This window comes from Calidris pugnax, unplaced genomic scaffold, assembly GCF_001431845.1.
Source record: "Calidris pugnax isolate Ruff unplaced genomic scaffold, ASM143184v1 scaffold41, whole genome shotgun sequence".
Lineage (NCBI taxonomy): Eukaryota > Metazoa > Chordata > Aves > Charadriiformes > Scolopacidae > Calidris > Calidris pugnax.
In genome coordinates, this window is record NW_015094509.1 from 1066934 (window position 1) to 1091307 (window position 24374).

Below are 24374 nucleotides of genomic sequence, written 5' to 3' on the forward strand. Positions count from 1 at the left end.
ATGTACACTAAGATTCTGTACACATTCTTAAAGTTTCATTTTGTAAAACCCCTAAAAGATGAAAACCTCTTATATTTATAAAGCTGTATTAAATATAAAGCTTCTCACTGAGGTCCGGTGACTATATGTCTACATTTTTAACCGTTCTTGGCAAGTCTAGAAGCGTGCAAAGAGAAGCCAGCCCTTATTAGAAGAAGTCAGACTCCAAACTGCTCGCCTGTGGTTTGGCACTTCAAAAGGTAGGCTGCCCACGGCTGAGAGAAGCAGAAAAGCAGCATAGGAAGAATTTTGCTGCCTTGTTCTCATCCAAAGCCAGTGAACTGGCATCACTTACTGCAAACATTGCAATTCTCCGTGCCATTTTCGTTCTATTGCTTTTTTTCCCCCTCCCCACTTTCAAATTCCCTAAATGCTTTTTATAAACTCATTTAAAATCCAATGTATTTTGCATTTCTCTGATGCAGAACCTACCTGGCACTGGAGAAGTGCTTAACGTTTTTGAGAAATCTGGGAGGACGTTTGGGAAGGGGATGCTAATTGTGCTTCCACTGTGGGGGCTAGAGAAGCCACTTGAAGAAGGTGACACGGAGGCAAAGGAACGGTCTCCTTCAGAGGACCTCTTTTTCTCCGGAAGAGGCGGTTGAGCATTTAGGTTCCCTTCATGGTGCTGCTGAACAGCACTGTTCTGGCTGTTGTGTCCAGAGGCCACTGTAAGAAAGTTTTGTGTCAAAAAGCCATTGTCCTCAGCACTTGCCACTGATGAGCTCATGGTTTTAGGCGAGATGCTGGTATTGGCCATGAAAGTAGCTTGTGTCTCCTCTCGGGGCGAGCTGATGCCCCTGCTGCAGCTCAGGTAGGCCCGGGCACTGCTGTTGGCAGCAGGTTCTTGTTGTGTCTCTGCTGGTGAGTTCTCCAGGCTGTTCAAGGTAACAATTTGCAGTCCCGGAGTTTGGAAATGAGACAAGAGAGAGACATCTTGCACGGCGTTCGAAAATTCAGAGGGCACAAGGTAACCTCCCAGCGGCCGGCTGTTTGCCATGGAATGCTGGAGCAACGGGGAAGCTTTAGGGCTGCTTTCGAGCCAAGAACGTTCTGTCGCAGAAGAGCTGTCAAAAAAAAAAAAGAGAAAAAAATCAAAAATCGAACAAAAAAAAAAACAAAAGCCAAATCATCCTGCTGCAGCTCAGGTAGGCCCGGGCACTGCTGTTGGCAGCAGGTTCTTGTTGTGTCTCTGCTGGTGAGTTCTCCAGGCTGTTCAAGGTAACAATTTGCAGTCCCGGAGTTTGGAAATGAGACAAGAGAGAGACATCTTGCACGGCGTTCGAAAATTCAGAGGGCACAAGGTAACCTCCCAGCGGCCGGCTGTTTGCCATGGAATGCTGGAGCAACGGGGAAGCTTTAGGGCTGCTTTCGAGCCAAGAACGTTCTGCCGCAGAAGAGCTGTCAAAGAAAAAAAGAAAAAAATCAAAAATCGAACACAAAAATAAACAAGAGCCAAATCATTCCCTTAAAACATCACAGTAAAACCCATAGTGCAGCGATTATTGAAAGCAATGAGTCACTTCACCCAGGACAACACCTGAGGGTGCTCTTTGACAACGTGCTAGACCCAGTGATGTAGAGACAACGTGCTAGACCCAGTGATGTAGCTGGACCAAGAGATTCCACTCTGATCACTCACTCATTTCTTCAGTGTAGGTCACTATTTTCTGCCTCATCTCACCCTCCACCTAGTCATGCTGATGGGACAGTTTCTGAGTTTGCACTGTAAACCAGGCCATCAAATTAATCACAGTTAAAAATACTCTTCCTGCCCCCTGTTTGAGAGGGTAACTTTTAATTTGAATCAATTCAGTAAGGTTGTTCACAGCACAGGGATTGCTTCACATACAGTGGTCTGGAGATGTCTACAGGGTGAGCTGAAATGCTACCTGAAAAAGAGCAGTAGGAGGCAAGAATTTCTTAAGCTAAGGCTCCCATCAAAGGCAGACGTTTATGGAAGAAAACTTGACACTGCCACAGCAGTTCTTACATTCTGACCCCTTATGCTCATTTAAAACAAAGAAAAAGAAAAGAAAAATGAAAGAAATGGGCTAAGGAAGTAGTTGTGCATCATCACACAACAAATGAATAACTATAATAGAAACACACTTCACAAGACCCAACTCTTAGACCCAGGTTCCTTTTAATAGAATTTATATTTAAAAAGGGAGGCAGGTCCAGTGGTCAATTTGATGATGGAATCATTTTAATTGATATAATTAAGTATTTCAACAGTAAAAATTACATTTGCTACTGGGTTGTAATTCCACCTGCTCAAGTGAAGAATAAGAAATAACCTTCTAAACAAGACAAACTATGCTTCTGATGAAATAATCTGATTAAAGTTTAAATTGTCTCTGCTTATAGAAGTGAAATGCCCTTAGACTGCAACTGGAAAACATTACCAGCAATGTAGAGAGAACAAACTTCGTCAGATGCAAATAAAACGAGCAGACCTAAGATTCATAAAAAGGACAGGATTTTTAATTTAAAAAAAAGCAGAAGGGCCATAGAGAAATGGAAGGGAAGCAAATGGAAGAAGACATCACTGCAAGAAAAAAAAACCATCACAGCTGTAGATATCTTCTAGATGAAATGAAAAATGCCAGAAAAAATATTTAGAAGGAAGGGAACAAAATTTTCTAGATAAAGTTTGAAGTAGGAATGTAAACTTGGGTAATGACTGCATTGCCTTGATAAGCTTTTAATTCATATCCACTTATAATGAAATGTTACATTGCCTCCTCCTCAGAAAATACTAACATACTTTGTTCAGTCTGATGATTCACATTCATAATCACAAAAAGAAAACATTCTTTCACAGTCCAAGTACTGACTGAAAATGAAATCAATTAGATGGGAGGATAAATAAAAGATAAATAGGTATCAACACACTCGAAGTCCTCACTAAGAGGACTTCACACCAACCAACAGCATTCCAAATACTTACTCTGAAAATGAAGCTAATTATCCAAGAACAAGAATGAGATAATTAGCCACAAAGGAATGCTGTTGCAGAGTGATAGGGAAGGAAACCTAATCAGCTGTAATGTAACACCTCATCTATTAAGTAAATATTGGACACAGCTAATGACTGACCATTCGTTGTCACGGTCTTCTGAAACTTCTAACAGTAACGTGGGACTCCTTGTTTATTTCCTATGTTTATTTGCTATGTTTCCTGCCATTTCTCATGCTGCAAGCTCCTTGGGACAAGGACCATTTTGTAAATTTATACTATTCAAGCTCTGGTCCAGAGCTCTACATGTTTACCACAATACAGATATGAAATAATAAAATCCCTCAGCCTGCTGAGCAGTTGAAAGGGAGTCGGCTACTCGCTACCAAAAAGTCCTCTGACATTTGACTGACTAGATAAGCATGTACTGCAGTGAGAAGAATGCTCCCTCTTTCATATACAACTTATTCCAATATGAAATGTCATTTAATGCTTTTCAGTAAAGCATTACAGAAGCTGGTTAAGCACACAGGAAAATATGTATGAGCTTGCGCTAGCCCAAAATGAAGTAACTGAGCTATAAATTCCTATTTATTTTTGTGTTCCTATTTATCTTCAAAGTTAATTGTGTCCCTGACATATAAATAACATCTGTGTATCTGGTGAATTCCCGCTGGACAACATCATCATTAAATGTCACAAAGTCTTCTGCAATGAAGATGCAACCATAATGTCTTGGCTGGAAACTGTATTTATGAGAACGAAAAAGTAAGGACAATCTTTTCCTACCTTTCTCCCCCTGGGATAGGACTGTTACTTGAAACAGTACATGAAGATGCAAAACAGCGCTGAAAGGAGGGATCCGTCTGTGTGGTGGCCCTCAGTAAAGCAGGGTTAGTGCCCCCATTGCTGTCCGACATCACCATGGAGTGGTTAATAGCTTCTGCGTAACCTCGAGATTCTGCAGGGCAAGAAACAAAGTAAAAAACAAGTTAAAAAACAACTCACATTTTTATGGAACTTGTACTAAAAAAAGTGTTTATAAAACAGTGTGGTTTTCTATTATTAGGACTATGAAGAAGAGGTTTTACTTGTTTGAGCAGTAACATTTTATTTCACAACATTACGCTGATTGCAGAAAACATCCAGCGGGACAAAGGGCAGAAGGAATAAAGATTACAGAATTACACTACTCAAACTATTTGATTAGCTCCCCAGGGTACATTCTCTAGCCCTGAAAATGACAACAGACCCGTCTGCACTAAGTTGTTTTGCATTCCACAGTCCACAGTGTTAATCAGGTACGTCTAGTCAAGTGTCCTATGTGACTATACACAGTCAGTGCGCACTTGAACACCGAAGTGATATAAAACTGGAGTATGTATTCAGCTCATTGCTGAATAGGGCAGGGGACCTGGAAAATGACAAGAAAAATGTTGAAGTATTCAAAACCTTCTTCACCTCAGTCTTTACCACCAAGACAGGCCTTTGGGAATCTCAAGCCCCTGAGACCAAAGGAAAAAATCTGGATCAAGGAAGACTTACCCTCAGTGGAGAAGGGCCAAGCAAAGGAGCACTTAAACAAACTGCACATATGTAAGCCCATTGGGGCCTGTCGGGTTGCACCCACAAGAGCTGAGGGAGCTGGCGGATACCACTGCAGCGCCTCTTTAAGAGGTCACAACGATTGGGAGAGAATTCCAAAGGCTGGAAGAAAACAAGCGTCGCTCCCATCTTCAAGAACGACATGAAGGATGATCCAAGGAACTGCAAACCTGGCTAGCCTAACCTCAGTCTCTGGAAAGGTGATGGAGCAACTAACCCTGGAAACCATTTCCAATCACATAAAGGAAAAGAAGATGATTGAGAGCTGTCAACATGGAAGGGGAAATCATGCTTATCCACCCTGATAGCCTTCTCCAGTGAGCTGACTAGCTTAGTGGTTAAGGGAAGAGCAGTGGATGTTGATTATCTTGACATTAGTAAGGCTTTTTCTTTTTTTTTTTATCACGGTCTCCCATAACATCCTCATAAACTGAGCTGATAAAGCATGTCTAAGGTAAGTGGACAGTAAGGTGGACTGAGAACTTGCTGAATGCCTGGGCCCAGAGGTTTGTGATCAGCTGCACCAAGTCCACTAGGAGGCAAGCCATGGGCATTATATCCCAGGGGTTGATACTAGGGCCAATACTGTTCAAAGCCTTCATTAATAACCTTGATGATGTGATAAAGTTTCACCAGCAAGTCTGCAGGCAATAGAAAGCTGGGAGGAGTGGTTGATAAACCAGATGGTTGTGCTGCCATTGAGAAGTGGACTCAAGAAGTTCAACAAGGGGAAAAGCAAACTCCTGCACCTGGGAAGGAATAATCCCACACACCAGTACATGCTGGGGGCTGACCAGCTGGAAGACAGCTCTGCAAAAAAGGACCAGGAGCCAGCAATGCAACCTCATGGTAAAGGCAGTCAACGGTATCCTGGGCTGTATCAGAAAGAGTTTCCAGCAGGTCAAGAGAGGTGATCCTTCCTCTCTGCTCAGCACTAGTGAGGACACATTTGGAGCTCTGCGTGCATTTCTAGGCTTATTAGTACAAGACAGACATGGACTTGCTTGAGCAAGTCCAGCACAAGGCCACAAAAATGTCTGGGGCATCACTGGGATAGGAGCGGGGTCTGAGAGACCTGGTATTGTTCAGCCTACAGAAAAGAAGGTTCAGGGATATAATATCACTCTGTATAAAAACCTGAAGCGATGGAATGAAGATGAGGGAGGCACTCCTCTCTCTTTTTTAGCTTCTGGAAAAACCCAGATGGAAAAATGTTTATAGAATGTAGAAAAAAGGACTGGCCACTTGGGAGAAGTATAGGAGCGCTGTTAGAGTAAGCAGAGCTGCAACAAGGAAAGCTAAGGCCCACTTGGAATTAAACCTGGCAAGGGATGTCAAGGACAATAAGAAGGGCTTCTTCAAGTACCTCAGCAGTAAAAGGAAGACTAGGGAAAATGTGGGCCCACTGCTGAATGAGGTGGGTGCCCTGCTGATGAGGGATGCAGAGAAGATGGAGTTACTGAATGCTTTCTTTGCTTCAGTATTTATTTCTAAGGCCAGCCCTCGGGAATCCCAGACCCTGGAGGTAGGAGAGAGAGCCTGGAGCAAGGATGCCTCTCCCTCAATCGTGAAAGATCAGGATAAAGATCATTTAAGCAAACTTGACATCCACAAATCCATGGGTCCTGAGGGGATGCACCCACGATTTATTTCTAAGGCCAGCCCTCGGGAATCCCAGACCCTGGAGGTAGGAGAGAGAGCCTGGAGTAAGGATGCCTCTCCCTCAATCGTGAAAGATCAGGATAAAGATCATTTAAGCAAACTTGACATCCACAAATCCATGGGTCCTGAGGGGATGCACCCATGAGTGCTGAGGGAGCTGGCAGATGTTACTGTGAAGCCACTCTCCATCTTCTTCTCAGAAGTCATAGAGAACAGGAGAGGTTCCTGAGGACTGGAGGAAAGCCAACGTCACACCTGTCTTCAAAAAGGGCAAGAAGGAGGATCCAGGAAACTACAAGCCAGTCAGCTTCACCTCCGTCCCTGGAAAGGTGATGGAACAACTCATCCTGGATATCATCTCTAAGCATGTAGAAGAAAAAAAGGTCATCAAGAGTGGTCAGCATGGATTCACTCAGGGGAAATCATGCTTGACCAGTCTGGTAGCCTTTTATGATGCACTGACTGGCTGGGTGGATGAGGAGAGAGCAATGAATGTTGTCTACCTTGACTTCAGCAAGGCTTTTGACACTGTCTCCCATAACATCCTCAGGAGAGCTTAGGAAGGGTGGGTTAGATGAGCTAACAGTGAGGTGGATTGAGAACAGGCTAAGTGACGGAGCTCAGAGGGTTGTGATCAGTGGCACAGAGTCCATTTGGAGACCTGTAACTAGTGGTGTTCCCCAGGGGTCAGTACTGGGCCTGGGAGGGGTGGTTGACACACCAGAAGGCTGTGCTGCCATTCAATGAGACCTGGACAGGCTGGAGAGCTGGGAAGAGAAGAATCTAATGAGGTTCAACAAGGGCAAGTGTAGGGTCCTGCACCTGGGGAGGAATAACCCCCTGCACCAGTACAGGTTGGGGCTCACCTGCTGGAAAGCAGCTCTGAGGAAAAAGACCTGGGTGTCCTGGTGGACAACAAACTGACCATGAGCCAGCAATGTGCCCTTGTGGCCAAGAAGGCCAATGACATCCTGGGGTGCATTAAAAAGAGCGGGGCCAGCATGTTGAGGGAGGTCAACTTCCCCTTCTACTCTGCCCTGGTGATACCCCATCTGGACCTCCCATTCTACTCTGCCCTGGTGATACCCCATCTGGAGTACTGTGTCCAATTCTGGGACTCCTAGTTCAAGAACGACTGGTAACCACTGGCGAGTCCAGCGGAGGTAGTTCAAGAAAGACTGGTAACCACTGGCGAGTCCAGCGGAGGGCTATGAAGATGATCAAGGGAATGGAGCACCTCTTTGACGAGGACAGGCTGAGAGACCTGGGTCTGTTTAGCCTGGAGAAGAGAAGACTTGAGAGAGGAGCTCATCAATGCTTATAAATATCTAAAGGACGAGGACAGGCTGAGAGACCTGGGTCTGTTTAGCCTGGAGAAGAGAAGACTTGAGAGAGGAGCTCATCAATGCTTATAAATATCTAAAGGGTGGGTGTCAAGAGGAATGGTTCCATTCCTGTATGGCCTGCTCTGGGTGGACCTGGTTTGGCGGAGGGTTGGACTAGATGGTCTCCAGAGGTCCCTTTCAACCCCTACAATTCTGTGATTCACTCACTGTTCTGCTCACATGAGGAAAAAAGGACAGAACTGGCGTTGAAAGCCATTTGAGCAGCACGGAGCAGCACCAGGTTTAATGACCAGTAAGTACAGGAGCCGATTCCAGGTGTGATTTTGTTTACACCACACAGACAAAAAAGTAAACCAACTGTAAAGCTTTATTTCCTAGCAGCTTGCAGACAGCGTGGGAGCAACTGGTTTCTGATTCAAGTCTGAATTATGTTCAACTTAATTATACTTGACAAATACTATGGGATACAGCCATAATGGATGCATTTGAATGAGGAACAATGTGGATGCCATTACTGAAGAGCTTTATACAGCTTTATATAACCAGTCAAGCTCTAATGAGGATAACATTTAATTACTCTGGTATAGTCTAAAGCAATCCAACACCTATTCACGTAAGCCCACATTAAACAGCACTATTTTCTACCACAGAAAAGGCCATGCACTAAGATATTGCAAATTCCTGCGTGTTTGAAGAGCTTCATACACCTGAATTCATACACCAACTGACCTTAACACCTGCAGGACTGAAAGCCAATAAGGTGATCGCAGATGAAACAATCTCTATGTACTGTCCCTTAAGTAAATACACTTCAAAAGTTTGAGGGAGAAAAAATATACAAGAAAGTTATGGAACTATTTGAGTCCTACAAAGAGTTAAAATCATATTAATGCATCTTCTCCATAACAAAATCTTTCTAATGCAAAAAGGAGGAAGGTTCTCACTATTTCTGTGAGTGTCACTGAAATAAGTCTAAATAAATCTTTTCCCTTAAATCCATGGCAGAGCCTGGCTCAGCTACTATCCGAATGAGAAGGGTGCAAAGGCACTTAAAAGAAATGCTTGAGATAAGAAAATCTGCAGATCAGTGCCCTGACTGAAACCCCTTGGAATTCCTCACATAGCACACATACTGTACAGAGCAAACACTTAATTGGATGAGGGAAACATTAGAAAACTGCAGCACTGTCCTTTAACGATATCCATTACTTTAACTATATCCACACCAGCCATAAAACGGAGCTTTAAAGGAAATACTGCAGAAATGTGCATGGCGTGGAAAAGCTAGAAAAGTCTGAACTTCTATCTATTTAATAGATCAGATATATTACAGTCATTCCCATACTGGTGCAAACAATCAGAAAAAGCTGGCTGCATAAACCCACCATTTAGGTCATACTGCTACTGAAATCAGTGGTGCTTGTGTACGCAAGTAATACAAAGATTGACTGTTTAGCTAAGTATTATGAAGACTGATGTTAAGCCTTGAACAATTATTTCAATAAAGCAATATTCACGGAATCAGGGAATTGTCAGAGTTGGAGGGGACCTCTAGAGACCATCCAGTCCAACTCCCCGGCCAAAGCAGGGCTGCCCAGAGCACATCACTCAGGAGCATCCAGGTGGGACTTGAAGATCTCCAGAGAAGGGGACTCCACACCCTCCCTGGGCAGCCTCTGCCAGGGCTCTGCCACCCTCACCCCAAACAAGTTCTTCCTCACATTGGAGTGGAACTTCCCATGGTCCAGCTTGTGCCCGTTGCCCCTCGTCCTGTCCCTGGGAACCACTGGAAAGAGTCCGGCTCCATCCTCCTTCAACCCACCCTTTAGACCCTTGTCAGCATTCAGAAGGTCTCCCCTCAGCCTTCTCTTCTCCAGGCTCAAGAGCCCCAGCTCTCTCAGCCTTTCCTCATCAGGGAGATGCTCCAATCCCTCCATCATCTCTGTTGCCCTAAGCTGGACTCTCTCCAGCAGTTCCCCAAACCTGTATTGGTGCCCGGGGTTCTTCCTCCCCAGGTGCAGGACCCTGCACTTGCCCTTGTTGAATCCCATGAGGTTCCTCTCTGCCCAGCTCTCCAGCCTGTCCAGGTCACACTGGATGGCAGCACAGCCCTCTGGAGTGTCAGCCAGCCCTCCCAGTTTGGTACCATCAGTGAACTTGCTGAGGATACACTCTGTCCCCTCGTCCAGGTCACTGATGAATATGTTGAACAAGACTGGACCCAGTATTGACCCCTGGGGACACCACTGGTTAAAGGCCTCCAACTCAACCCTGCTCCAGTAATCACAACCCTCTGAGTTCTGTCACACAGCCAGCTCTCAATCCACCTCACTGCCCCCTCATCTAGCCCACACTTCCTTAATTTCCTAATGAGGATGTTATGGGAGACCGTGTCAAAAGCCTTGCTGAAGTCAAGGTAGATGACATCTGCTGCTCTCCCCTCATCCAGCCATCCAGTTATAACATCACAGAAGGCTATCAGATCGGTCAAGCATGATTTACCCTTGGTAAATCCGTGTTGACCACTTCCAATGACTTCCTGATGTTTGGAGATGACATCCAGAGCAAGTCATTCCATTACCTTACCAGGGACAGAGGTGAGACTAACCAGCCTGTAGTTCCCTGGGTCCTTCTGCTTGCCCTTTTTGTAGACTGGACTGATATTTGCCTTCCTCCAGTCTTCAGGCACCTCTCCTGTTCTCCATGACCTTTCAAAGATGATGGAGAGTGGCCCAGCAATAACATCTTCCAGCTCTCTCAGCACTCGTGGGTACATCCCGTCAGGGCCCATGGACTTATGGATGTCTGGTTTGGCCAAGTGGTCTCTAACCCAGTCCTCCTCTACAGAGGGAAAATGTTACTTTGTCTGAACTACTATCTGAGAAAAAGCCAATTAGTTCAAGGTGGTTTGGTCAATCTCGTAAACCTGAAGACTACTACAGTCTCCCCAGAAACACAGGCTAAAAGCAGATGAATCGACCCGAGAGCAGCATCTGTAAGACAAAATATCTAAGCGCAACAGACATCTCATCTCTGTACATGAAGCTGCAGATGCTTCCCAATTATACTGTAGGTTGAGATGACTGCTACTGTAGGGGAGAGGTTGATGCATTCCCTGCAGGCATGGAAATTATGATCACAAGCTTAACTCAATATGCTCACTTGTTTTCCTGCCTCTGTCTATTTCCCCGAGAGCAGACTATACAGGGGAGTCACTCAACCCCAGTCACCCAGATCCTGGGGCAGAAATGGGAGTGGCACTCCTCTGAAATAGCTTAAAAGTCTTTAAAAGTCTGAAATAGCTTACAAGTTCCACTCTAATGGTAACTCAACTACATACATAAACGTTAATCTAAAGCATTTACACAGAAAAGTTGTCTCCTTTTCCCACCAATAACAGCATTTCCTTGAAGAAATTGACCCAGACTTAATTTTTCCCTGTTTCAGGTATTGGACTGGTGCTATTATCTTTAGAGCACCGAAGATTGTGTGAGGTGACTGCTGGCCCGTTAGCAGATGCAGAATTTCTTTTCATACCCAATTTTCACAGGTGTGAAACACGAAACTGAGCGTGAAAAGCCACTGGCAGTCAGGCGTGTAATCTGCAGTGAGAAGGAAAACTCTGTACAACTCTTCCCAGGCTAGAAACAAGTGTATCTTAAAGCCACTTCCCAGGAAAGCAGCTTTGTTTACATTTCAGTTAAAAACAAGCTTGCTGAACATTTCAGCTATGTCCTCTCTATTGTCTGATGCAGAGTCCACCCCTACCAGTCAGCTGTTAACCCTTCAGCCCACGAATCATTAACTCGGGGCGACCTCATAGCTTCTACAGGATTTCTGTATACATGATATGGATTCCCCACCACGTTTGCTGCAAAGCAGCAAATCTACTAAATCTCCACTATTATATTTGTGAGGACACTGACAATGTAACAGTGCAGCTCCCTGCTCAAAGAAGTGACATGACAAAACCCGGATCATTCGTGCTCATGTCTCTCCCTGCACCCAGGTCAGACCTGCATATCTGCACTTTGTGTCACTGATCATCAACTTTACAGGCAGAAAGTACTGGAATTTTGCACCATACACTACTGAACAGTGACATTCAGGAAGAAAACTAATACTATCCTGCCCATACGCAAAACAGGAAAATATCCAGCTCGCTCTTCTACTGTCCCGCTTGGCAGCAAAGGGCAAATTCTTGTAAAAGTTGCAGGCTTCTTTCAATTATAAGTAGACATTCCTGGATGTGCCTAGACACAGTTATATAAAGTAAGATAATTTATAGATTACTTTGTATTTTAATCCAGTAAATCTGTTAAAACAACAACAACAACAAAGGAACCCTGAAAAAAATCTGGAAAAAAATCCCCCGTGGCTTAACCCACACCATTGTCCAGGTAAAAGATACGTTAAAATGTTCCTTTTCCTCTTTCTTACAACAACTGAAGGGCAAAATCACCTCATAGCTTTGGAGGCAATGCGAAAGGAACAGCAACTCCATTTCATAACTGTTATTTCAGCAGTTTCTCATTCATTGCCATCTTTGTAGTTCTTTTTGTGAGAAGGTGACAGCTAACCTGCATTGCATGAGCTTGAAAACCCCAGTCAAGATCCGCAGTTACATCTTTTGAGGAAAGAGAGCGTTAAGTCACTGTTCTGCTCCCAAATACCCTGAGCTGACCACCCCCAAATTATCTCAGGCCAGCCTAAAAGTTGAATGGACACAGAAAAGCATATTGCTCTAAAGTAGCCCTGTGGAGCAGCAGAAGGATAAGAAGCTTTGTGCAATACTTGTAAATTTCACAGTCTATTTCTTGATCCACATTTTGATGGCTTCAACAATGATGAAAAAATCCAGCCTAACGAAAGACTTGCAAGAAGCTACATCAGGTAGCTGTGTGGCTATGGAGCATTCCTAGTATCAACACTCTCATTCAGAGGCCCCTCTGCTTCCACCTCTCACTGTCTACTCCAGCAGCTGATAAGCCCATCCCTTTTAGCAAATTTCCTAACAAACTCATCAACAAAGACAGAAATGAAAGCCTCTAGGAATGTAATGAAAGAGTTTTCAGGATCTTCTGGACACAGCAGAAGTATTCCTTTTGGCTTCACATGGTTGCATTCCACTAAACATTTGATATTTCTCATTGTCCCAGGACTCACATTGTACTGGTCCTAACAGACAAGAATTCTCAAGATCTTCCTCCCTTTGAAACGTCTCTAAAAAAAAAGCACACAGTACTCCCCAGCACCCACCAAGAACTCCACAGCACGTTGCAGCTTGGCATCCAGTTGCTTCCAACTGCCATTTGGGGTTTATATTACTGCCAAGGTGACCTCCACTGCAGCGGTGAGCTGCTGATCTCTCCTGCCCACACCGAGGGAACTCTTCACAGCTGCTCTGGTAATAGTCTCTGCTGGTACAACTTTACTTCATCCAGGAGACTCAGGGTCAAGAGGGTCACTTCCCTTTTCCAATATTTAATTTTATTACTTATAAGCAAGTTACTCCACCATTCACTTGGGTGTCTTGCAGAAGATTCAGGCCTCAGCTCAGAGCTGAGATGTTACACGTGCAAGGAAAGGTATAGCAAGGATTGAAAAAAACCCTAGCTTTTAGTATGAAGCATCAGAACACCCCATCTAGAGACACAATGGGTAGCTCCAGGCCTTAAAATGTATCAGTAAGACAAAAAGTAGCGGATGCAGCTCTTAAGCACGTTTTATGGAAGAGGTTTGTTTAGATATGTTTCTTTGCAAACCTTAAAATCTGCAAAAGGAAAAAAAGTGGAGAAAGCTTTATCAGGGAAACAATCAATAAAAGCAAAAACACCAACAAAGTACAGAGCTAATGACACTGAGCAGGCACAATTTTAGTTCTTCTAAGACATTTTACCAATACTTCAGTAATGAAAATGTTGACATAAAGATTAGTTGGAAAAATCACAGTTTGGAAAACTAGAAAAAATTGGAGGAAGAAAAAGAACTCCAGTGGAATGGAGGTATCGATGAGCAACATCCAGTGACAGCTAACTGGACTGGATGAAGTGAAAAGGAATGCACAACTCCAATGCACAGTGTGAGTAACGAGTAGCAGAGGCTTATGCTACTATGTAAAGCCAGAAACCCTGAAAACAGTGAATTCATGACAGAAGGATTTGGCTTCCTGGAAAAAGAGTCCCTCCAGCAGCTGACAGAGTGCTGACAGAACTGGCAGGAGTGAAGGAGCTCCTTTACTAAGCCCTACAGAGCGCACAGGGAAGGCCAGAATTAAAACCTCTGTGCATGGACAAAGGAGACTGGCAAGACCACCCAGCTGGGCCCATTTACAAACTAACACCTTTCCACCTCCACTAGCATTGTAAGGGAGAGCCACCTTCCCTTTCACTCTCTCTCCTGCTTTTTCAAATGCTAAGGTGCCAAAATTGCTAAGAGAGAGAGACAAGGCTGAAACTGTCTTTTGCTTTCAACCGGTCTGCAAGCTATTGCCTTCACTGAAACTTTGACCTTTCATACTCGCTACACTCAGTTTCACAAAAATACAGTGAACCAAATTATTCCCTTCCATGAAACCCATCAACTTTGGTCCCACTGTTCCTTCCTTTTCAAAGAATATGTAGAAATCAATGAAAATCAATGAAAGATACTTAAGATCTTGTCTTTTAAAATTTCAGCTGCCAGGGAAAGGAATAATTTTATTACCTCTTTTGCAAAGTATATGCTATCATTTCCAACACAAGCTGTCCTACTTCTCAATTTATGGCTAAAGTCTCCCAACCTATTGATGCCAGTGAGATTCCACCATTATTTCTTAAGTGTTTCAAACAAAGAGGTGTGAGAATAACAGCTAATTTACCATATTACTGTTTCTTTTGGTTGAGAAGAGTTAAAACACAAGTAAGCTCACCTAAGCCGTACACACTGAAAGCAACACCCCTAAGAAGCCCTGGCACAGCAAGAGAACACCTTCCCGTTCATCAGCCTCAAAAAAAGAAGAGGAGCTTTATGCTATTCACATTTCTGATAGGACAGATTTAAAGGGTTTATATTTTAGAAAACAGGTATCTGTTAAGAAACTTTCCAAATAACAACTTGCAGAGTGGGATAATGACTGTCATTGATTGCTGACTTTCCGTTCTGGCCACCTCCCCCCAGAACCTGCAGCAACCAAATGCCGAAATCAGCATCTTGTCATTTGGTCCAGTGTAGTCACCAAGCTATGTAAAGTCTCCACTGCCATGGAGCTCTGAGAAAGCATGAAAACCTGCAACGTTTTCTACAAGTGTGTCTTATAAATAAAGGGGATTTTATACTCTAAGATTAGTCACCTATTTTACTGACTTTGACTACAGCACCAGAACCCAAAACTGTACCTGGTACAGAACAAGACCTTGCTACAATACAGGCTGGGATCCAACTGGTAATTAGCAGCCCTGCTGAAAAGGAGCAGGAGTTGCGATGGGTGTCGGGCTGAAAGAGAGCCTTTACTCTGCTCTCATCCCAAACGAGGCATACTGAGCAGCAGGAGGAACCTGGCCAGCAGACTAAAGGAAGCTCAATATTATCCCTCTGTATTTGATGCTGGGAAAGCTTCACCTGGAATACGAAACTCAGTTTTAGGCCACCAATTCAGGAAGATGAGAGGCTGGAAGTGATGCACTGGAACGCTACCAAGATAACCCAGGGGCCTTGCTCACACAACCCAAGATGACAGGATGATGAAGCTGGGATTGTTTAGTTTGGAGAAGAAAAGCAGCTATGTGGGGGATTTAAAAGCAGCCTAAAACTACTACAGGAAGGTCTCTTCTCTACCAGAAGGGACAACAGAGCCAAATTCTTCTTGGTAGTGACAGACAAAAAGGTCTTGGGAAATTCTGACTAGAAATCAAAGGAGTGTTGTCAGTGTGGGCAGTGCAATGCTGGAAGAGGCTAACCAGGGCAGCAGGGAACCTCTCCCAGGAAGGGTTTTCCTGACTCTGACAAAGCAGGACCTGGTATGTATGACGGTCCTGCCCTGAGTCACGGGCTGGATGACACACACCTCTGGAGGTGCTTCCTAAACATCATTTCTATCTTTCTATGGTAACACTAATTTCCTCATGCACAATAGTCTAACACAGTCATTTCCAAAATTTCAGTTGCATAACCCATCAATAAGAAATTTCTGAACATGCAGCCCCAGTATATGCATTTAATATAATAATAAATATGTATATATTAAATATATATATTCAATTATTAATCATATACATGTACTACTGAAGTTCTAATATTTTCTTCCTACACCCCAAGGATTGTCCTATTCATCACCTGGGGTGCACACACTCTACCTTGGAGACCACTGGTCTAACACACTGACAGAAAAAAAGAGCATGCAATTAAGGGATAAAAAGAGCGGGGTTTAGGTTTTTGCGGGGGGACTGAATATTCTGTGTTTTGTTTTGGTTTTTGGATGGGACAGGCACAGTTTCTCTGTTGGCCTGGAATCTCCTGTGTTTTATGCACATCCATAAACTCTTCTTCACAATTACCTATGTTCTTTCAGAAGGAGAACGTCATGAGCCAAAATCATACACCATCACAGAAAAACTTTTTAAAAACCCACCAATAGCAAACAGATATAACATAACAGGTTTGGGTTTTTTTTTTCATGCTTGTGAAGGAAAAGACAAAGTTACTATTGCTTGGAGATTTTGCTAATGCCTGTTTGAGTGGATCAACTCTCTTGGGAAGTAACCAAATCAGTGGGGCTGAACCTGAAGGAGCTATGGTGGCTCTAGCATCCACACACTCACCTCTCTGCCCTGGAAAGGTCAGCATCAATTGCTTCATTAAACAGTACTGAGAAAGATCTCAACGTTATTACGAGCTCGGCTCCTACATAAAACACAACAACGTGGCACCTGACAACCTGGGAATAAACCAGCATACCTGGAGAGGTGTTAAAGGCCGCCTCAGACGTCTCAGAGGCATTTCTTTGGTGGAAGAAATAACACATTTAACAACTAGTACCCGAGCTGCTAGTAATCAAAGCTGAGCTACGCTGCAGTATGGAAGGCTTCTAACTTCATGTGATTCTTTATTGTGCGCATTTAGAATGTGATCACTGTGTTTTGGGAACATTTCAAATGTATTTAGAACAACAACAACAAAAAAATATCTATTTTGTGCCTTATACCTAAAGAGGGCTGCAAATCTGGGATAAGCATCAAAAGGATGATTTGTCCTACACCACTTTCCTCCACCCACAGTCTCAGCTCTGAAGATCTTACTATCCAGCTGCTTCTTCTACTGAGGAAATAGCTGTTCTGTGGACAGACCCTCAGACTGTCTTACAGACGCCTGGTATCATACGTTCATTCAAAAATACCAAAATACAAACAACTTATATTTGCTGAATTTGTAACACAGCATCTTTGAAGCTGTCAAATTCTTATCATGTCTTTCTGCAGGACTTTCCTATATTAATTCATTTTCCTAAATAATACCAGGAAAAAAAAAAAAAAGGGACTAAGGCCATCAGTTGCACATGTCTTCTCATGTATTTTGAAAGTTCTTGCAGATGCTCTGCCGTTAACTTTAAGCATAGATTTGCTGTCTTAGAAATGCAAATCAGCTGTGGAGGCATTTCCTCAAGCCAACCAGGTCACATGCAAACATAAAATACAACATTTAGTAAAACACTCTTGAGGAGAGAGCCACTGTCAGTTCATAATGCATAAACAAGAGCACTACTGTTCTGCCTTTAAGTACAGCAGATCATTCAGTGATGAACAAAACCAAATCCAACAAAACAATTAGAATATAATTATTAACAAGCCCACGGTAAGTTTTCACAGCAAATTAAGTGGCTTTAGAGAGAGCCAATTCCATTTTTATCGTGGTTTATCACATAATGCAGTTTCAAATGTTCACATTGCTGAATACAACAGTTTTAATTAGATTGTAAAATTAAACTGCAATAGTCTTAGAGGGGAAAAAACCACCAGGAATCAGAAGTGTACTGACTGGTGCCTTCAAAACGAAGAGTAATACTTTTTCAGGCAGAATGCCCTGAAAGACCAAGCACCTTTCAAGGTGCCCTGCGCTCCAAAGCCTGTTAGAAATTAAAAATTGCTTAAGATGTGGGAGATGCTGGCCTGCCTGTGCCCAACAGAAGAATGTAACTCAGGTCTCCCACCAGACCCACGGCACGGGGGTGGATGTGGGCAGAGCAAACCGCAGCCTGCACCCAGGGACCGCCGAAGGGACAGCGTGGGGTGCGGCTGGCTTTCTGGCATTCCTGGAAAGCAAGCACCAAGACCCATGAGTGACATTCTCAATTTTGTGGTATGATCCTATCTACTCTTCCTAAAGCAAAAAACAAAAGAGGGTAAGAGGGAGTTTGAACTCCCCTTTTCCTGTCTCAGTCCAGTTCCCAGTGGCAGCAGAGAGGTAGGAGCATGCAGCTTCTGATGTCCGGGGAGTGCAAATGACAGGGTGCCAACAGGCAGCAGAGAGGTAGGAGTATGCGGCTTCTGATGTCCGGGGAGTGCAAATGACAGGAATCAAGCTGATGTTTGCACCTTCTACCAGAAGTTTCACTTTGTTCCTGCTCTTCTACTGTCAGAAAAATTCTGCCTAAACGTGACCCACTTCAACCTGGAGCCCCTTGCCAGGAACAAATGGCTGAAGCCAGCTCATTACGGCCAGAACACCAAAAGTGAGTGCTGCTTTTTGAAGTAGTATACCTAAACCACTTCAATTTTAGAATCAGAAAAGGAACTGATTTTTCAGAAGCTGCTTCTAATAATCTGGAATTGAAACAGGTAAACCCAAACTTGGTTCAGTTGATCTTCAGTCTGTTCAGTACTGTGTAACAGGACTAAGAACTGAAGCTATTAGGTGTTTTCTGGGTCTGTCTCTTAGGAACTGTAATTCAGTAACTCTCCTTTTAGGGCTGCAGTTATTACAACAAGCATCTGCTGTTACTGGCTGAGTAGAAAAATTGTTTGCATTAGGGCCATTAAGAATCAGACTCTTGAAAAGTATTATGGTGCATCCTACACATCATAACGTATAACAGTTGGCTGCTCTAAAACCGTATTATATTTTGATGGAAAATTCAGATCCGGAGTAAGAAAGTGAGAGTATTTTACACGTACTGCCTGAATTAGAAGAATTGCTCTGCCAGCGCTCGTGGCAAAATATGGTGTTTTTCTCATTAAGCAAGAAAGCAGGAAAACTATGCGATACTCCTCGTTCAGGAAAGGCTGACGTTCACAAAGTCAGTTCATTTTTCATGCTTTTGAAAGGAAAGTTAATGCTGCCGAAACACTGCTGGGAACTCCCCGGGGGAGGAAAAAGAATCAGCCTGAACTAAGTTTTTGTAGGCAGTCAGCAATTCTCCGTGTTCCAGGCAGCCCCCACACCTCAGCCCACCCCCGCAGCGGACGGGGAGCCTCCCCCGGCAGGAGGACACCCCGCACAGCCCAGGGCCCCGGCCCCGCGCCCGCCGGCACCCACACGGCTCCTGCCCCGCCAAGCCCTTCCCGTGCTCCGCGGGCTCCCGAGGCTGCCTCAGAACCGCACCGGGCACAGCTCTTCCCGCCGCGGCTTTCCTTCAGAGCCTGCAAGGGACACGGCGGCACCCCGCACGGCCCCGCACCCCGCGCCCCGCTCTGCCGGAGCGGCTCCTCCCCCGCCTCAGCGGCGCTCAGAGGGGCGCCCACCCCATCCCCGGCCCCTGCGCGGCGGCGGGACGGCGGCGAGACCCCAGCCGCGCAGAGCGAGTCCTCGGACCGAGGAAAACGCACAAAAACAAGAGGGAGGGGGAGGAAAGCAAGCACCTACCCACGGAAGCCATCACGACAGAGGCCCCTCACGGAGCGCAGGCCGCGCCAGGCCTTTGTTCCCTCCCGCCGGGCGGCTGCGGGAGCCCCGCGGGCAGAGCCTGGGGAGAGGCCGCTGCCCGCATCTGCCGGCCACGACGCCACCCGCTCCGCCCCCGGCGGGACAGACTCACGGCGACGAGGATGGCGGGGTCGGTGGCCGCAGAAGAGCAGGCTCCCGCCCTCCCGCGGCTCACTCCGTCCCCCCGGCGGCCGTCGGGCCGGCTCTGCCGCCGGCCGCTGCCTCCCCGTGCGGCGCGGCCCCGCTCCGCTGACTCCACCTCACCGCCACCGCGCTGTTCGCTCTCCCCGCCCGGCCCCGGCAGCGCACCCTCCGCCCCGCTCCGCGCAGCTCTGCCCCCGAGCCACCGGCCGTCCCGCCTGGGCTTTGGGGCGGTGGCGCTGGTTTGGGGTGTTTGGTTTTTTTTCGGGGGACACCCAGATTCCCCCCCCTCCCCTCCTTCACTCCACCCCACAGATTTGTTTCTGTCAGAGAGATGCAGGACACGAAACCGAGAAACTGCAGATAAGTCCTTTTTCACGTGGATCGAAGCCCAACTGCTCTGGGATGCCAAACCGGCTCAATACTCTCCAATACATTTAGCATCCGAGCTCCGGATAAAGTCTGACTGGCTTCCCCGCGCCTCTCTCCCCAGAGCCCAGGTGCAGGGCTCCCGCCGAGCCCAGCATCTCCCTGCCATTGTTCCCGGCTGGTTTTATTCCCAGTCAGGAAGATGGATGGAAAGGCGGCGGGGCCGCAACGGGCAGCACGTTTCCGCCTCGGATTGTTCTCCAGCGTCCCAGGGCACCAGATTATCTGCAAGGAGCACTGTAGGAAATTACTTGATATGGACAGAAACAAATATGACCATTTAAAGCTTTCCTGTAATGAATTACGCAATTGCTTTCAAATTTTGAAGAGGAACATGCTTTGAATGCGTGTACTTAACCCTTTTGATAGCTTTAAAATATACGAATTGGCTTGATTATAGAGATGAGTACTGGTAAACTAATTGCAAGCTTTATTTCTTCCACAGACCATTCTGCCAATGGCTTCTCTCTTACATCTTCAAAGCACGCAAAAAATAGGGGTGGACTTCTCAGCTTCAGATTCTTCTCTTTTTTATATATGTGTGAGATATTATTCATATATACTTCAATGAACAGACACACAGATAGTTATTGGTCGAATGACAGAATTACATGGGGAAATGCATCACTTTTTCCCACTGGAAGGGGAAAATAGAAACCAGATTCTTTAAAGCTTAGTGCTTTGGAAACCTCTCATGTAATCAATTTTTCACTGGTTCTTGGACTGGAAGAAAATAAAAATGAAAAAAACCCACCTCCCTCACCCGTGTATTATCAGGGTGTATTCCAAGTTTAACTAAATAGGCACATCTGCTTTAAGACTGTGGTTGAAGGTTACAACACTGAATGTTGGATAAACACATTTTTTCCTGTGCAATAATTTGATTATGTAAACAACATTTTTTTGGCATTTAGAACTTCAGCATTAGACTGTTTGTTTTAGACATGAATTTTAGAAATTATGAGCTCTCATACACACCAGTGAAGATGACAACAACCTGTGTTCTGCACCTTTGGAAATGCCCTCATCTTTTCAGCTAATAGATGCATATTCCAGATACAGTCAGTTATCTTGGACAGCAAAGACAAATAAATACATACATACCAGATAATGATACTGCTTTCTCTTAAGAGAAAATGGCTTTGGACTAGAGCTACAGCAAGGATGTAAGCTGCAGACTGCGCAATTAAAACTTTCAGATGTCCTGCTGATGAGTGGAATTCAAAGCCCCTGGGCACAAGCCTGCATTTGCCACGTAAGAGATGGGAGAGTTTCGGAAGAGCCGTGTCCACTGGTCACCTAAGGCTAGGTAATAAACACTGCACACAGGAGGTTTTATGCTACTGTTGAAAGCCAACAATTCCAGACCAAAGGAATATTTTTATATGAGTTTCACACTGGCAGACTTTAGGTAGTCTAGTACAGTTAGTCCTTTATCCTATTCAGAGGACCTCCTCTAAATCAAGCCATGGATCTGAATCCAAGCTTTCCTCCTGTGAGAAGCCTACTCTACCAATATTCTAACTTGTATTAAATAGTAATGGGAACCAACTAAGCCAAAAATAAATTTTGGCTCAAAAGCATCATAGTTTCCAGACTCCTGTAGGAATGCCTGGTTCAAGTCCTGCTGATAGTCATGCACGTCTCCCAGGACACACGGATACTCTAACTGCCTATTAGATTTGCATGGAAAAAGCTCCTCCTCCTTCTAAACGAGATTTAGAAAATGCCGAAGATTTAGGTTCAGCCGGTGGGAAATGGGGGAGATAATCACACTTGTAAATGCCACTGGCTTTAACAGCACAACTGTACAGACCTGTCAAGACCCGAGTGATCACAAAGAATGTCACTGCATTGAAAGCCCAGGATTTATTTCATTGTTTGCAGTGCTGATACCGATGAACTCTGAACTCCCAGCCCCGAGCTGTCCCTCAGACTGGACAGAGGGAGGAGGAGCAGGATTCCTCAGGCTGCAGAGGGCCAGAGCCACCACTGTCAGTGCTAACACTCCCTTGCTTCAGTATACTCTTCTGGTGACTCCACGGGGCTTTTCTAACCTGCTTTTCCTCTCAGAGTAACTCAACCTGGATTTTCCAAAATGCATTGTTTTCTTCTATGATGTCCAAAACAGTTCTTTGACATGCAGATATCTAAGTCTCTTAGTCCATGAGTACATGGTAAGCTCAACTCTGGTGCTCAGCAATGATCTAAACAGACTGTTTGCACAGTATTCTCCCTGACAGAGCAAATACAAATCGGAATGAAATTTCTAGAACAAATATCTCATGCAGATACTGTATTTTGAACATATTCAAAATTCTCTTTTTTTTCCCCTAATGTTTTCTTAAACTTTGTTTTCTTTTTCAAACATAATCATAGAATCCTAAAATGGTTTGGGTTGGAAAGGACCTAAAAGATCATCGAGTTCCAACCCCCTGCCCTGGGCAGGGACACCTCCCACCAGACCAGGTTGCTCCAAGCCCCATCCAGCCTGGCCTTGAACCCCTCCAGGGATGGGACAGCCACAGCTTCCCTGGGCAACCTGGGCCAGGGTCTCACCACCCTCACAGTAAGAACTCCTTCCTAATATCTACATTTCCCCTCTTTCAATTTAAAACCATCACTCCTATTGCTACACTCCCTGACAAAGAGTCCCTCCCCATCTCTCCTGTACCCCCTTCAGATACTGGAAGGCTGCTCTAAGGTCTCCCTGGAGTCTTCCCTTCTCCAGGCTAACAACCCCAGCTCTCTCAGCCTGTCCTCACAGCAGAGGTGCTCCATCCTCTGATCATCTTCATGGCCCTCTGCTGGACCCTTTCCAACAGATCCATGTCCTTCCTGTGCTGAGGACTCCAGAGCTGGACACAGAGCTCCAGGTGGGGTCTCACGAGCGCAGAGCAGAGGGGAAGAATCACCTCCCGTGACCTGCTGGCCACACTAATTTTGATGACCCTCAGGATGGGGTTGGCTTTCTGGGCTGCCAGCGCTCACTGCCGGCTCATGTTGAGCTTCTCATCCACCAACACCCCCAAGTCCTTCTCCTCAGGGCTGCTCTACAGCCATTCTCCAACCAATCTGGCTTTGTTCCTGGAATTGCCACGTCCCAGGTGCAGGACCTTGCACTTGGCTTGGTTGAACTTCATGAGTTTTGCAGGGGCCTACCTCTCCAGTCTGTCCTGGTCCCTCTGGATGGCATCCCTTCCCTCCAGTGTGTCGACTCTACCACACAGCTTGCTGTCATCATCAAACTTCCTGTGGGTGCTCTCTATCCCACTGTCCATGACTCCGATGAAGATGTTAAACAGCACTAGTCCCAATACAACCAACGCTACTAAAGACTGAGGCAAAGAAGGCATTAAGTACCTCAGCCTTCTCCTCATCCTTTGTCAACGTTACTGCCTTCTGTTGTTAAAGGATGGAGATTCTCCTTAGTCCCCCTTTTGTTACTAATATATTTATAGAAACTCTTTTTATTGTTTGTAATATCCAAAGCTAGGCTAAGTTCTAGTTGGGCTTTGGCCCTTGGAATTCTCTCTCTACATAGCCTTACAACATCGTTGTAGTCTTCTTCCAAAGGCCATAAACTCTCCTTTTTCCTCTGAGTTGTAACCATGTCTCTCTGCTCAGCCAGGCTGGTCCTTCCCACCCCAAAGGCTCATCTTCTGGTGCCTTTAAGACTTTATCTAGGTTCTGGTGGGGATAGGGTTAATTCTCCCCAGGCTCCAGCAGGGACAGAGGTGTCCCCATCCCATGGGAGCCCCCAGGAGCTGCTGGGGGAGGGAAGTGGGGGAAGCCGCAGTTGGTTGTCCTGGGGTGCGGGCGAGTGGTGGTATGGTAATTGTGATTGTATATTCCTCTATCTGTGTTACTGTTACTGTTTTCTTGTTCCCTTTGCTGTTCTGTGAAACTGCCTTTGTCCCAACCCACGAGTTTTGCCGTTTTCTTCCCATTCTCCCCTCACAGCCGTGGGGGGGGACTTGAGACAGCATGGCTGCCATGGGGTTCCTTGTTGCCGTCTGAGGCCAAACCACAACAGACTTCCATTGTGAAAAACATCGAGCCTTCCTGGACACCTTTGCTCTTCAGGGCTGCCTCCCAAGGGACTCTGTCAAGCAGGCTCCTGAGAAGACCAAAGTCTGCCCTCTGGAAGTCCACGGCGGCAGTTCTGCTGAACCCCCTCCTTGCTTCTCTAAGAATCAAAAATTCTATCATCTCATGATCACTGTGCCCAAGACGGCCTCCCACCGTCACATCCCCAAGTCCTTCTCTGTACACAAACAGCAGGTCCAGCAGGG

The 24374-nt window shown here is 45.4% G+C and overlaps 1 protein-coding gene across 6 annotated transcripts in view; it reads right to left on the reverse strand.

Annotated features, from left to right (window-relative positions):
* The window catches only part of TNS3 (tensin 3), a 251867-nt gene that overhangs the window by 18300 nt on the left and 209193 nt on the right, over nucleotides 1–24374 (reverse strand). For all 6 annotated transcript variants that reach the window (XM_014965348.1, XM_014965349.1, XM_014965352.1 and 3 more), the window contains 2 exons: nucleotides 3791–3962; nucleotides 472–1106 (listed from right to left, as the gene is read on the reverse strand). In XM_014965348.1, coding sequence (XP_014820834.1) covers nucleotides 472–1106; nucleotides 3791–3962 — 807 coding nt within the window. The remainder of the gene's footprint in view (nucleotides 1–471; nucleotides 1107–3790; nucleotides 3963–24374) is intronic.